Genomic DNA, 14,742 nt, shown 5'->3' with positions numbered 1-14,742 from the left:
AGTTATTCATACCTAAATCACAAACTCAACAAAAAAAGGGAATTACGGACCAATTTCCCTTATGAACATGGACACAAAAATACTCAATAAAATACTTGCAAACCAAATCCAAGAACACATCAAAAGGACCATCCACCTTGAATAAGTAGGCTTCAGCCCAGAGATGCAGGAATGGTTTAATATATGAAAATCTGACAATGTAATCCACCAAATAACCAAATAACCAAAATGAAAGGAAAAAAAACCCACATGATCATCTCTTTAGATGCAGAAAAATCCTCTAACAAAATCCAACACCCCTTCATGAAAAACTCCTGGAGAGATTAGGGATGCAAAGGACATATCTAAACATTATAAAAGCAATTTACAATAAGCCTATAGCCAACATCAAATTAAATGGAGAGTAACTCAAAGCAAGTCCACTAAAATCAGGAACAAGACAAGGCTGTCTACTCTCTCCATATCTATTCAATATAGTAATTGAAGTTCTAGCTGGAGCAGTAAGACAACAAAAGGAGATCTAGGGGATACAAAGTGGAAAGGAAGAAGTCAAAGTATCACTATTTGCAGATGATATGATAGTTCACATAAGCCACCCCAAAAATTCCACCAGGGAACTCCCATAGCTGATAAACACTTTCAGCGAAGTGGCTGGATACAAGATTAGCTTTAAAAAAATCAGTATACAAACAACAAACAGACTGAGAAAGAAGTCAGGGAAACAATACCTTTCACAGTAGCCTCAAATATTATATAATATCTTGGAGTAAATATGACCAAGAGAGGGGAAGGCTTGTATACTAAAAACTTTAAAACACTGAAGAAAGAAATTGGAGAAGATAACAGAAGATGGAAAGATCTCCCATGCTCATGGATCAGCAGCATTAACATAGAAAAATGGCCATCCCACCAAACACAATCTACAGATTCAACTCAATCCCCTTCAAAATTTCAACACAATTGTTTTTTTTAACTTTCTTTTTATTTATTCTTTGTATCTTTCACATCATGCCTCCCAATCCCACCCATCTTCCTCCTTCCCAAAATAAAACAAGTAAATTTTAAGAGAAAAAAGGGGTCAGGGGAGAAAGGGAGAATCTCATCATGAAAGCTGCAGTGTGGCACAGTCCAACACAATTCTTTTTTTCTTATTTAAATTGTTTTATTCATTTTACATACCAATCACAGATCTCCTTCCCATCCTTCTTCCTGATCCCTTCACCCCCACCTAACCCCTCCCCGACCAACCGACCCCTCATCTCCTCCTCCAAAAGGATAAGTTTTCCCATGGGGGAACAGTAAGGCCTGGTACATTCAGCTGAGGCAGGATCAAGCCCCTCTCCCCTGCATCAAGGGTGAGCAAGGCCAACACAATTGTTTACAGACCTTGAAAGGTCAATTCTTAACTTTATACGGAAACACAAAAAAGCCAGGATAGCTAGAACAATCTTGTACAATAAAACAACTGCTAGAGGCATTACTATCCCTGATTTCAAGTTGTACTACAGAGATATAGTAATAAAAACCACATGATTCTGGCATTAAAAACAGACACACTGATCAATGGAATTGAATCAAAGATCCAGACATAAATCCACACTTCTATGAACACCTGATATATTTATGAAGAAGCCAGAAATACACACTGGGAAAAAAAAGTCAGCACCTTAACAAATAGTGCTGGTCAAACTGGACACCTGCAATACAGAAAAATGTGAATAGATCCATATCTATCGCCCCACACAAAACTGAAGTCCAAGTGGATCAAAGACCTCAACATAAAACCAGACACACAGAACCTGATAGAAGAGAAAGTAGGGAATAGCCTTGAATGAACTGGCACAGGAGACAAGTTTCTGAACAGAACACCAATAATGAAGACACTAAGATCAACAATTAATAGATGGGACCTCATGAAACTGAAAAGCTTCTGTAAGGCAAAGGATACTGTCAATAGAACAAAACAGCATCCTACAGAATGGGAAAAGGTTTTCACCAACTTCACATCTGACAGAGTTATATATATTCAAAATATATAAAGAACTCAATAAACTAGACATCAACAAACCAAATAACCAAGTTAAAAAATGGGATACAGATCTAAACAGAGAATTCTCAACAGAGGAATTTTAAATGGCTGAGAAACACTTAAAGACATGTTCAATATCCTTAGCCATTAGGGAAATGCAAATTAAAAGGACTCTGAGATTTCATCTTATACCTGTTAGTATGGCTAAGATCAAAAGCACAAATGACAGCTTATTCTGGAGATGATGTGGAGCAAGGGGAACACTCCTCCATTGCTAGCAGGAGTGCAAACTTGTACAACCACTATGGAAATCAATATGGTGGTTCCTCAGAAAACTGGGAATCAATCTACTTCAAAAGTCAGCTATACCATTCTTGGGCATATACTGAAAGGATACTCTATCCTACCACAAAGTTACTTGCTCAACTATGCTAACCGCAGCTTTATTCATAATAGCCAGATACTGGAAATAACAGATATTCTTCAATTGAAGAATGGATAAAGAAAATGTGGTACATTTATTACTCAGCTATTAAAAAATTGAATAATACTCAGCTGTTAAAAATGACATCATCGCCGGGCGGTGGTGGCGCACGCCTTTAATCCCAGCACTTGGGAGGCAGAGACAGGCGGATCTCTGTGAGTTCGAGGCCAGCCTGGTCTGCAGTGCGAGATCCAGGAAAGGCGCAAAGCTGCACAGAGAAACCCTGTCTCGAAAAACCAAAAAAAAAAAAAAAAAAAAAAAAAAAAAAAAAAAAAATGACATCATCACTGGGCAGTAGTGGCACACACCTGTAATCCAAGCACTCGGGAGGGAGAGTCAGGTGGAACTCTTGATTTTTTTTTTTTTGTTTTTTGTTTTTTTTTTTTTTTTTTGTTTTTCGAGACAGGGTTTCTCTGTGTAGCTTTGCGCCTTTCCTGGGACTCACTTGGTAGCCCAGGCTGGCCTCGAACTCACAGAGATCCACCTGGCTCTGCCTCCCAGTGCTGGGATTAAAGGCGTGTGCCACCACCGCCCGGCCGGAACTCTTGATTTTGATGCCAGCCTGGTCTATAAAGTGAGTTCCAGGACAGACAGGGCTGTTACACAGAGAAACCCTGTCTCTAAAAAACAAAACAAACAACAAACAAATAAACAAAAATGATGCCATAACCAACCAATATCTTGTTTAACTTGAGGCCCACTCCACAAGAGGGAACCCATTCCTGACACTCATTGAATGGCCAGGAATCAGAGACTCTATAACTGAGAGACCTAGGGTAGAACCAAACACAGCTGGTTTAAAAAAAAAAAAAAAAAATCAGTCTAATGACTGTGGCTGGTGTCACCTCAGAGGCCTTAGGGACCATGTGAGATGAAATCAGAGGGCCATGCTGAGCCGGCCCTGCCGTTCACTGACCCAGGGAAAGCTGGCCTTGCCTCTCGATGGACACTACAGCAAGAGAGCTGGTCCCTGCACTCAAGAGAGATGATCCTACCCCTCACCACACTCGGGAGGCAAGACAGAAGAATGTATCCTGGGTAACAGGGAGAGACTATGTCTCAAAATATTTGATTAATTAATTAAATGAAAAGGGCATACCTCATTGAACACATGGAAAAACTGTCCTGAACTTAAAAAAAAAATGTCACTGAGACTTATTGAGAGCTTTTGTGACTCAAACAGCAATCTGCACCACAACTGTAGAGGAGCTTGGTTGTTATTCTACACAATGTATATGAAGAAAATGAAGTCCAGAGAACCAGAGAAGCTTTAAACATCTTTCTAAGGTCCTGTAAGTCAGTAGCTCAGGCTGGCATGGAAGTGCTGGTTCTCCTGCCTCTGCCTCCTATGCTAGGATTATAGGTCTCCACCACACCTGGAACCCAAGAAAGACCTCTTGACCTTTTTACTTATTAAGAAAAATAAATAGAGAAAGGGTCAATTGCAAAAGTGAAATCATTTTCCTCTTTGATTTTCCAAAGAGAAACAAATGGTTGAATTTAGTAAGAAATCTTTACGAAAGTTAAAAAACTTATTCCTTTAGTGACTAGATGTATAAGGTTTTCTCTCATAAGCATTTTCCTTTTGCTTATAATAAGAATGTAATGCTATTCTCATGGTGTTTTATTTAGAATAACATACAGCTATTATTAGACAACTTTTATACATGCAGCTGGTAAGCTATCTGAGCAGAAGAGTAGTTGAATAGCTATTTGCTATCAACCTCTGTATCTGACTTAATAGTCTCAACTTTCCCATAATGTTCTCGGAAGGTGTCCCTAATTTGACTCATCTAGCCATCACCGACCCTGCAGAAGGTGATGGAGAGGACCTCTAATCCCAGAGATGTCCTGCCTTCACTCGGACACCTGTGATGACCTGCCTGCGTGTTTCATAAGCATACTGATTTCTCACTTCCTGCTCTGTGCCTACAGAGATTGTGTTACCTTTTCCACGAGGGAACATGGCAGACAAGATCATTTGAACCCATGTTTACAGGCGGTGGTCACTTATGCTTGGCTCAGAATGAACTTTTATTTCCTTAAAGCAGAGTATTTTAGGCCTATTTATAGCCATGATTGTTCCCTTTATGCAAAAGATACTTGTCATTAATTTACTTTAACACATATAGGGATCTCTGAGTTCAAGGCCAACCTGGTTTACAGAGCAAATTCCCAGACTACACAGAGAAACCTTGTCTTGAAAAAAAATAAAAAAACAGAACAAAACAAACAAACAAAAATTGTGAACATTTTGGAACCAGGAAAGGAACCAGGAATTACTTACTCTCCAGAGAAGCTTGGAATAAAACATGTGACTGTACCACTGGTTTCCTGGTGAAGCTACCACACCACACCAAACAGCAAAGTCAGCAAGGTTGGGTGTGAGTTACTGGAAGGAACTAGAAATTATGTAAGCCTCATGAGAATCGGTAATACACTCCTTAAAATTACTATTTACGAGTCGATCACCTTGTGAAGAGGTTATTCCTCGTGTCCACCTGTGCCTTGGGCCCCTTCACATCCTCTCTCCAACCCCCTAGGAGCTTAGAGCTGTAGTTTGTCTTACTTGTATTTACTCCACTGGGGCTTAGAGTGGGCGTGTGTGGGCTCACTACAGAAAGACATGCTGTGTGCAGGTCAGCCCACTTACAACCTGAACTTGCGGCTGAGCACGGGTTTGTTTGTGTACGGTGGAGGTTGAGTCTCTTACCGTCACAACGTGTCCAAAGTCGAACTGCGGAGTTCTTGACTATTGGTTTTTTGTTTTTTGGTTTTTGTTTTTGTTTTTTTTACAGAGTTTTAAAGCCAGGTCTCACTCTGTGGCCCAGCCTGGACTGCAATTCATGATTCTCCTGCCTCAGTTTCCAAGTGCTAGGACTAGAGATGTACTCCACCATACTGGGTCTATTTCTGCAATTTTAACATAATTCAGTACTTTTACCTGGTCTGTCAGATAAACGGCTTCCTCTGAGTGAGGTTTGTGGAATCCTGCTTGATAGGCAGCCATTCCCTAAAGATCAGAAATGGTATTTACTAAAGGAGGAGGCTCAGCCCCTGAGTGGCTGCCTCTGGAATCCTGCCAGTGTAGATGTTCTGCACTAGAGAACCTCACAGGCCAACGGGCCCAGCACCCAGAAAGGTCCACTCAAAGGTCAAGTGACACTAAGGGGCACTTTGAGCAGCCGCTGTCTACACTTTGAGAATTTCACAACCAGTAATTTTTTTGTTTGGTTTTCTGACCTGGAAGTAAGCAGTTGTCATAAGTTTGATCTCAAACATCCTCCGTGTTTTAAACTCTGTTCCTTAGCTGTTAGTTGGTGTCACTATTTTGGGGGTCAACAGAACCTTTAGGACTCGGGGCCTAGCTGGAGAATCAGGTCACTATGGGTGGGCCGTTGAGGGTTACATTCCTTCCTGTCTGTTTTTAAGTCCACCATCACATGAGGAGATTCCACCACACACTCCCACCACCACGAAACCCGCCACGTCTTCCTCACCATGATGGATGAAAACTGAGATTCAAAAGTAAACCTCCCCTCCCTTCTGCTGTTTCTGTCAAGTATTCTGTCTAAATAATGCACCAATAATGAACACACCAGGGAAACACATGGCGAGCTCAGGGTCGCAAAAGAGGTGACAGCAACTCAGGGGAAGGGATGTGAGGGATGTGTCCACAGGCCTGTGGTGGTGCAGTGAGCACACAAAAGGTCAGTAGCCACTGCACTGTGTAAAGAAACTCAAGACCTAGTCAACAGGACATCCACTAAAGGCAAAAGCTGTTTCTCTAGACACAGACACACACCACACACCACACACACAGGGTTCGGGAGAATAAGACCCTGTAGATGTTGTTAAATTTAGAACCTTGAGGAAAAGGCACTCCTGGGCCTTCTGAGCAACTCTAATGAGCATCATAAGGCTCTCTAGAGACAGACAGAGGGAGAGCTTCACAAGACGGAGAAGACCATGTGAACACAAGAGATTAGCCTAGGAGCCCTAGCCAAAACGCACAGGCAGAGGCCTCCAGAAGTGGGAGGAAGCAAGGGACCAGCTTCCCATGGAGGCCCCCCTGAGAATGCACCCACCCATATTGGTATTTTAATTTAGGGTCTAGTGATAATGGAGTTCTAATTTCTGGTCTCCAGAACTACATGAGAGAATTTTCTGTTGTTTAATTCAACAGTTTAACAGAATTTTCTACAGGAGCCACAAGTGACTAAGGCAGATTATTATCTGGTGTGAACACATTAACCCCCTCCTCCACCCCACATACACAGACACACTTCATTTGGGATCTGAGAAAAGTCAGCACACCAAGGAACTTAGTGGAAAGGGGAGCAGTGTATACATTTGGAGAGCTAAGTAGCCAAACAAAGACATGGAGAATACACAGCAATTCCCTGGTTTGGTAAATCTCAGAGTGGGCTGCTCAATAGAAGAGGTCTTCCGAAAGCATGTAGAGCTGGCCACACGTTTGTTGCTTGTGTTAACTGAGGGATTGCGAACTATTCTATTAGAGGAGGCCAGGCAACCAGATAGAAAAGCCCAGAAAGAGGTCAGAGGTCAGGGTTAAGGGCAAGCCTCAGAAAACTTGATCCATATGCTCAATTAAGGAAAAAGAAAACAGATGAGCTGAGTGGGCCACACGTAGATTTCCTTCCGTGTGACAAAACCCACAGTGATCTTAAATACACTATACGTGATAACAATGAACTATGAAAAACGGACACTCGTGGACAGAACAAAATGTTATACTAGGAAAAAATACTCATTTATTTCAAAGTTGTTATCTGGGATTGGTGTCATCTTGGGAAATAGACGCCTTAGATTTGAACCCTGGCATGACTTTGGTAGGAAGCCGAGTCTGCAGAATTTCAAACAACCTGAAACACTGGACTCAACTCAACTTCCTCCCTCCCTCCCTCCCTCTCTCCCCCCTTCCCTCCTTCCTTCCCTTTCTTTCTTCTTCCTTCTCTCTTCTTTCTCTTTTTCTTTGCTTTTTTGAGGAAGCCTATCACCCTGTAGTCTAGAGTGATACAAGCTGGCCCAGAGCTTGCCGTGCGGCACAGGCTGGCTTCAAACTCAAGATCCTCCTGCTTCAGCCCCCCACATGTTGGATGCAGGCTTGGGCTACTGCATCCCCTCTGTTATTTCTACACAATTAACTTAACGGGCATTTCCAAAATTGTTCTCATTATGATAAAATAATGAGCAGCATTTCGGCAAGTGTCTCGTACCTGAGAGTCCCACAGGCACACACAATCACCCGAAGAAGGGCCTCGGGTTCCAGTGTCTCATGAGGCAGAGGCAGCCTTGGTCCAGGCGCCTGAGGCTAGAGGATTTCTGTGCTCTCTCTGTGAGAGGATTACTGCTCTGTTTCTGCCTCCCACCCCATCATCTCAACCTGTGTTCCATCCAGCTTTCGTTGTAACCACGTATGCTTTGTAAACTACACCCAAGAATATGAGACAGAGAAGTAAGTTTGAATGAAAAGCAAAATACCGTGTTCCTCACACAGGATCACAAGCAAAAGTGAATGCTGGCTCCAGCTTTCTAAGACAGGGAAGTGTAAACATTGTCACGTGATTTTTAAGACCTCGTAATCTCAGTGCAAAGGGATTAAAATCCACAAATGTTACCTTGCTTGTGACATATGTTATTACATTTAATAAAATCGAAGCAAATTCACTCCTTGGGTTTTGATTCCTGTGTTACAAAGTTTAAAGACTATAGGAATCATCACATTTGGATCATTTCCTTTGCCTGCTGCCTGATGAGCTGACACCCTCCAGTCTTTTAAACCATCTAAGTAAAAATATGCACGGTAGGTAGTTTAGTTATTTGATCATTCTGTTTTATTTTCAAAGCCTCACTCTGTAGCCCAGATTGGCCTGGAATGCATGACCGTTCTGCTTCAGTTTCCCAGCTACTGGGATTTTTCAGAAGTCAGCCACCACACCCAGCTCTCATCATTTCAAAGGTGCTTGAGAGTGTTTGAGAGAAGTAGACCTGTGAAGTAATATGCTCCCTCTAGAGGAGGTAGAAGGTGATGGACAGGCTTGATTCCTTCCTCTGAAGATGAGTTTGAATTATAACTTCTGAGCATTGACTCTGTTTCATGGTTTAGAGTCCCTTTAAAAGTTACTTCTTTGTATTTAATTTTATCTGCATTATCATCATTTTTCTAGGATGGCTCTTTGTCATCAAAGTCTTTCTGCCTCTCTTGAAGCTCTGCTGAGTGTCTGTAAGCACCAGAGTGAAGAAAACAATTCCAAATCCTGCTCTAGGGAAACTGAAACATCAGACACCGTAACAGCCAGACTCTGACATTATTACCTGAAGTGATTATTAAAGTGAATTGTTTAACACTGGGCAGAAATCAGCTAAGAATGAGAATATGCCAAAGATCACATGACAGGTCACAGAAAGACGAGAATGCCATCATGAGCGTTTCTCACACAGTGACTCCATCAAGGAGACTGCCCAGTGGCTCTGAGCTCGGGGTATCGTTCTGAGCATCACTGTGAGCTTTTCCACAACTGTCTCCTCCTCAACACAGGTTGAGATGATGGGATGGGAGGCAGAAACAAGCTGGCTGACTTGATATCCCTACAGCCCCATCAGCCAAAGCCAACACTGTTGTCTCTCCAGAACACACACACACACACACACACACACACACACACACACACACACACACACACAGATGACCTTAGATAATAAAATAAATGCACACAGAGCTGAATGTAGATGTATTTGACTCCAAAGTCCTTGGTGCACTGGACACCAACAGGAAAAAGAGAAGCAGGCTTTGAATAGCCGGCTGTCCAAAGACATCATTTTGGAGATGAAGGACTCTCCTATTTTCAGTACATGAAGAACAATGAGTGTAAAAGAAACAAGTTGATTCTTTCGGAAATTCAAAATCTTTCAGCAGATACTAATCTGCCATTGCTCCTGAATTCCATGGGTTTCCGTCATAGTGCATTGGTGCTAAGGGGTGACAGCGGGGACAGTAGAGTTCAGCTGCCCTGCCCTTGGCACCCAGGAACCTATTCGAGTAGGTTCCAGTGCCAGGTAAAGCCAGTCTCCGCAGGTTTGCTCCTGTTGGGTGTATGCTGGTTACTCCCACCGTGCTATTCCTAGACCATTAACTTACTCCCAGCCAGGTGACATGAGAGTGTGACAAGTGTCATTCACATCTATTGACCTTGCTCTCTGTGTTTGAAACACTCTGGCCCAGGAGTGGAATAGTCGATACTGAAGGAGTAATCTCACTGTTTGAAGTGCTTCTGGCTGGCACAAATGTTTGCTCAGGTTGTAGCTCTGCCCTAGAGTGACAGAAAGGGTGGGGCTCAAGAATGGGTTTTATGGCAGATGTTCCTCAATTCACCCTGTGTATGTGTGTAAAATATGATATAGTAAGTGTATAATTTATTATGCATGTGTGTGCCCGAGACAGGGTTTCACTATGTAGTTCAGGTTGACCTTGAACTCTGGATGCCTCACCCTCAACTCAGCCTCTTGAGTGACAGCCTGCCGAGCTCCCTCCAATTGTTTATGGCCCATGTTCATTGTACTTCCGGTTTGTTTTCTCTATTTTCTTATTCCTAGTAGTCCAGTTTATTGACAACTGTGTCTAACACCTCCCCCTCCTCCACACACACACACACACACACACACACACACACACACACACACACATACACACACACACCAGATAAAGCACACAGACCTTGTATGGAACCATCCTGGGCTTAACTGGCCCACTTATTGGGCCAGCTGGAGAGTACAGCACCAGCGGAAGGGCAGGATGAATTTCCCTCGTGGAAGTTTATCAAAACCTGAGGACCACACACCGAAGCACCCATAATTAATGCCTTTTGTGGGATTAGCGACCAAGGGATGAACACTAATACAGGAACTAGGGTGAAAAGGTTTGGGCCAAAGAGAGGGCACAAAAGAGGGCCGTGTCCTTCCCAAACATTCAGATCACTGTCTCTAATGAGAGCATTCCAGGTAGTTCATGTACAATTAGCACAGTAAAGAGAAATATGGAAGTGCAATTGTCCCCCTGTTTTGGGGGGAAGGGTAGTTTTTCCGAGACAGAATCTTGCCCTATAACTCAGACTGGTCTAGAATTCTCTATGTAGCCCAGGCTGCCTGTGAATTCAAGATACTTCTACCTTGGAACCCTGAAAAGCTAGAATTACAGGTATGGCGTCATGCCCAGTCAGTGCAATTGTTTTTTATGGAAAATTTAAAAAGAATTAATAAATAAGTAGTCTTTTAATTTACATGTACAATTTCCTCCTTCCTATGGTGATATTTTATTTGTGCTTTAATAAAGCATGCCTGGAGATCAGGGGAAAAGGTCAGCTATTTTAAGTAAACAAAAAGGTAGCACACGCCCTTAATCCGATCACTTACCAGGCAGAATCTCTGTGCGTGTGTGTTCAAGGCCATACTAGGGAACAAAGCCAAGTGTGGTGACACATGCCTTTAATCCCAGTACCAACCATAGAGACCTGGAGGTCTGTACAGACAGACAGTGGCAAGGAAGTGAGGTCGCTGGGATAAGAGCCAATGAGAGGGCAGAACAGCGAGGCAATAAAGGTGTGGATAAGACAGGAAGTAGCTCGCATTTTGGAAGCTGCAGAGTTGGTGAGGTAAAGTTGGCTGATGGCATTCCCTATTTCCCTGATCTAAGACTTTCACCCCTATGTTTGGCTCATGTTTTTTATTTAATAAGATCATTTAGAAATTGGTCAATACCTTCCTGCAAGGCAGCAAGAGCTGCAAATACACAGTTACAGATACACACAGATGGACAGACAGACACACAGATGGACACACACAAAGACAGTCACACATACACAGGCATACACACACACACACAGATGGACAGACAGGCACACACAGACAGACACACACACACAAATGGACAGACAGGCACACACAGATGGACAGACAGACACGCAGATGAACAGACAGACACACACACAGATGGACAGACGGACATGCAGATGAACAGACAGACACACACACAGATGGACAGATGGACACACAAAGACAGTCACACATGCATAGGCACACACACACATACACAGACGGACAGACAGGCACACACACACACAGATGGACAGACACACACACAGCCATCTCCAGCTCATTCAAAAGTTCTCACTCAGAACTTATTGCCAAGAATATTATTTTTTTTTCACATCTCCAACAGATTTATTTTTAAAGGAATGGCGTAAGGGAGGAGGAAAACGGGGTACAGAAGTATGGACTCGACGATAAATACAAATGTAAGCTGTTTTACTATTTTATAACCACAAACTCGTACAGAGGATGATGCCCTGTACAAAACACAACAGATTCAAACGAGGTGTTCCCTCAGCAAGGCTGAAGAGTCAGTCTCTGGTATTTGGAATTTAGGATGCAGTCCTTGTTTTTGGATGGATCGCTGGGTGTTTGGCACAGTCCATGCTTTTAACCAGATTTGAACAGAAGAATGGCCACCTGACCCAGGTAGAAGTAGATGAAGTGTTTGGTTTCATGTGTCACATAACTACCGAAGTTCCGCCCCACAATGCAGTGCCAGGTGGGGCTGTACTTCTTGTCAAACTCCTTCTTGATGTGGGCCGCAATATCCTTCTCTATGTTGTACTTCTTCAACGCCTGGGTCGCGCACTCCACCGAGTCCTGTTGCATTTCTTCTGACATGTCTGCATTTTTGATCACCGCCTTCCGGTCGCACATGGTTGCCGTGAAGCAGGGGCCAACCGGCTGCTGCGAGCTCCTAGGGAAGATGCTCCAAGAATATTATTTTATCTACAGAAGTTGGATGTAATATTTATTAAAGTGTTAGTCTGGCTATCTATTCCTTGGCATGTTAAAACAGGCTTAAGTTGACTTATTTGGATATGCAATATGACAAGAATTTAAATTAGAAGTGAGGTCAAAGAAAGAATAAAGGCAAACCAAAGATAAAAGCACAGGCAGTATAGATAGGTCAAGAATAAAAACGCTTACTAGTCTACCTAGCTACTACCAAGAGTCACTGGTTTGCTTTTAACCCTCAGTCATGAAGTCTGATGAAGAAACCTGTTGATTACATTAGTCCCATCTATAGGGTACTCACACTTCTAGAATCACTCAGGGTCATCTACAGACTTTCAAATTTTGAAGATATAAGGTGGGACCTGAAGCTTATCATATTATAAATTCCCATTGATCTTTCAGGAGAGAGACAGAGAGAGAGAGAGAGAGAGAGAGAGAGAGAGAGAGAGAGAGAGAGAGAGAATGAAAATTCAGGATAAGGCAGTTTTTACATTAAAACCAGAGAGGACCCTATTCTAGGAAGTGACAAAGAGAAGCTTGTGACTACACTGGACACTCAGGCAGAGACATAGGGATCTGCAGGTGGTTGATTACTGTGACCCTCAGGTTAGGCTTTCATACAGCTCCGTGCTGTGTTGAGAGTGGGTGAATGTGAAGCAAGAAGAGAAATAATGGTCTCCAGGACCTTGATTTTGGTTAGTTTGGCCTGAGCTAGGGCAGGAACTAAGAAGGACCTCACTGTCTTTCTATCAAAACAGGAAACGTGGCTCTTGGTAAATAGGTCAGTGAAGCAGCCCGGCTTCAGAGCCCTGTCAGCACTGAGGATTAGCTGAGAACTCTCAGCAGGCTTTGGAGGTATGTAATCCAGTTTAATCTTATCTTCAAAGTATCTTCTTCCTCCAGTCTTGAGATGTTGTGCAGGGAAGAGGCGGAGGAGCGGTGGGATGAGGCTTATCGTCATCATGCAAATTGTTCCCTGGGAGCATCAAAGACTGCCCTTGTTAAGTCTGCTCCTGATCACTCAAAGTTCTCCATGTAGTGAAATTCTCAATATCTGTGACTGTCACATGACCACATAGCTTTGTTCAATTGTGTAGAAGAGAAAATATATTATATTATTATATTCTATATCTTTTACCTCTCGCTTTGAATCTGAAGTGATTTGCAAGGCCTTTGGATGTTCCATAGAGTTTCATTGACTTTGGATTTTTCACATATCAAATACTGAATGTACCTTTTTTTTTTTAAAGGCAGGGTCCTTAGTGTACAATTTGGAATTCTAGACAAACTATGGTTTGCCGGCATGCTTAAAGTTCCTGCTCTCAAATTTGGTATTTTCCAAGTACCGTGCTTTGATGATAAGAATACTAATGAAGAATTGTGATTGTTGTGATGGCCAGTATTACAGTGTAGCGAGCACTATACTCAGGTTTCTTTGCTTGTTTTTTTTTTCTTTTTTTTATTTTAAGACATGGTCTTATACAGCTCAGAGTGGCCCCATACTTTCTATGTGTATGGTAAAGGATGATCTTGAATCCTTGGTCCTCCTGTTTCTACCTCCTAACAGCTGGGATTACACACGTGCATCATTTGACTGTTCTTCCTGCTTCTGGGGATGGAATCCTGGGCCTTGCGAATGCTAAGGACACACTCTATCACCAATTTCACTACTAGCCAAGTACTAAGTTATGAGTGAAGAAAGGCAGACCCCTCAGAAGAAGTAAAGTTTCCTGGAAGAAGTCACAGGTAAGATAAGATCAAATATGTGAGTAAATTTAAGCAGAAGTTAGACAAGGAAAGATCAGTTGATCAAGAGTCCAGTGGGGCCCACAATGAAAGGTGGGGTTAGAGTTAACAAAATAAGAGCAAGTGGTAACACAGCTTGCGCTGAGCATGCATATGAGAGAAGAAAAGGTCGATTGCTGGAGCTTGAAAGCACGAGCTGGACCTCTCTCTGGTGTTGCTACCATCTTGAACGTCCTTGCAGTCGAGGTTAGTAAATTTAGACAGTATTTTAGGAGAATGTGGACATTTGTAAATTGGGACTTGAGTCTCGACATCCTCCAGACTTTCCCCGTCCTCATGAGAAAGTTGGATGTGTGATGTGAAAAGCTCCGCACTTGAAAACAGAAGACAGTAAAGAAACACAGAATAGAACCCTTTGGCTGCCTGGAGATGCCCCGCAGCTCCGCAGGGGCCCATCCCGCCTGCCTTGAGCCCAGCTAGGGTGGCTGGGCAGCTGCAGCCATCTGGAGGTGTGGGACCTGAGGGTACCCGGACGTTGTGAGACTAGGGCAATGGTGATGTTGCTATGGTATTCTTTACTGCAATGCAATCAGTGTAATTCTTTGTATTCCTCACAGATTTCGCCTCTGAGTCG

At 42.8% G+C, this 14,742-nt stretch overlaps 1 protein-coding gene across 1 annotated transcript; it reads right to left on the bottom strand.

Moving 5' to 3' along the window:
• Nucleotides 1-11,830: 11,830 nt before the first annotated feature.
• Nucleotides 11,831-12,325, bottom strand: LOC128096737 (dynein light chain 1, cytoplasmic-like). The gene has a single exon (XM_052716684.1). It carries the CDS (start codon nucleotides 12,279-12,281, stop codon nucleotides 12,012-12,014), a length of 270 nt encoding a protein of 89 aa, XP_052572644.1. The 5' UTR covers nucleotides 12,282-12,325; the 3' UTR covers nucleotides 11,831-12,011.
• Between the last annotated feature and the right edge of the window lie 2,417 nt (nucleotides 12,326-14,742).

This window comes from Peromyscus californicus, unplaced genomic scaffold, assembly GCF_007827085.1.
Source record: "Peromyscus californicus insignis strain IS unplaced genomic scaffold, ASM782708v3 Scaffold_5__1_contigs__length_169319896, whole genome shotgun sequence".
NCBI lineage: Eukaryota > Metazoa > Chordata > Mammalia > Rodentia > Cricetidae > Peromyscus > Peromyscus californicus.
This window is presented reverse-complemented; position numbering and strand designations above follow the sequence as displayed.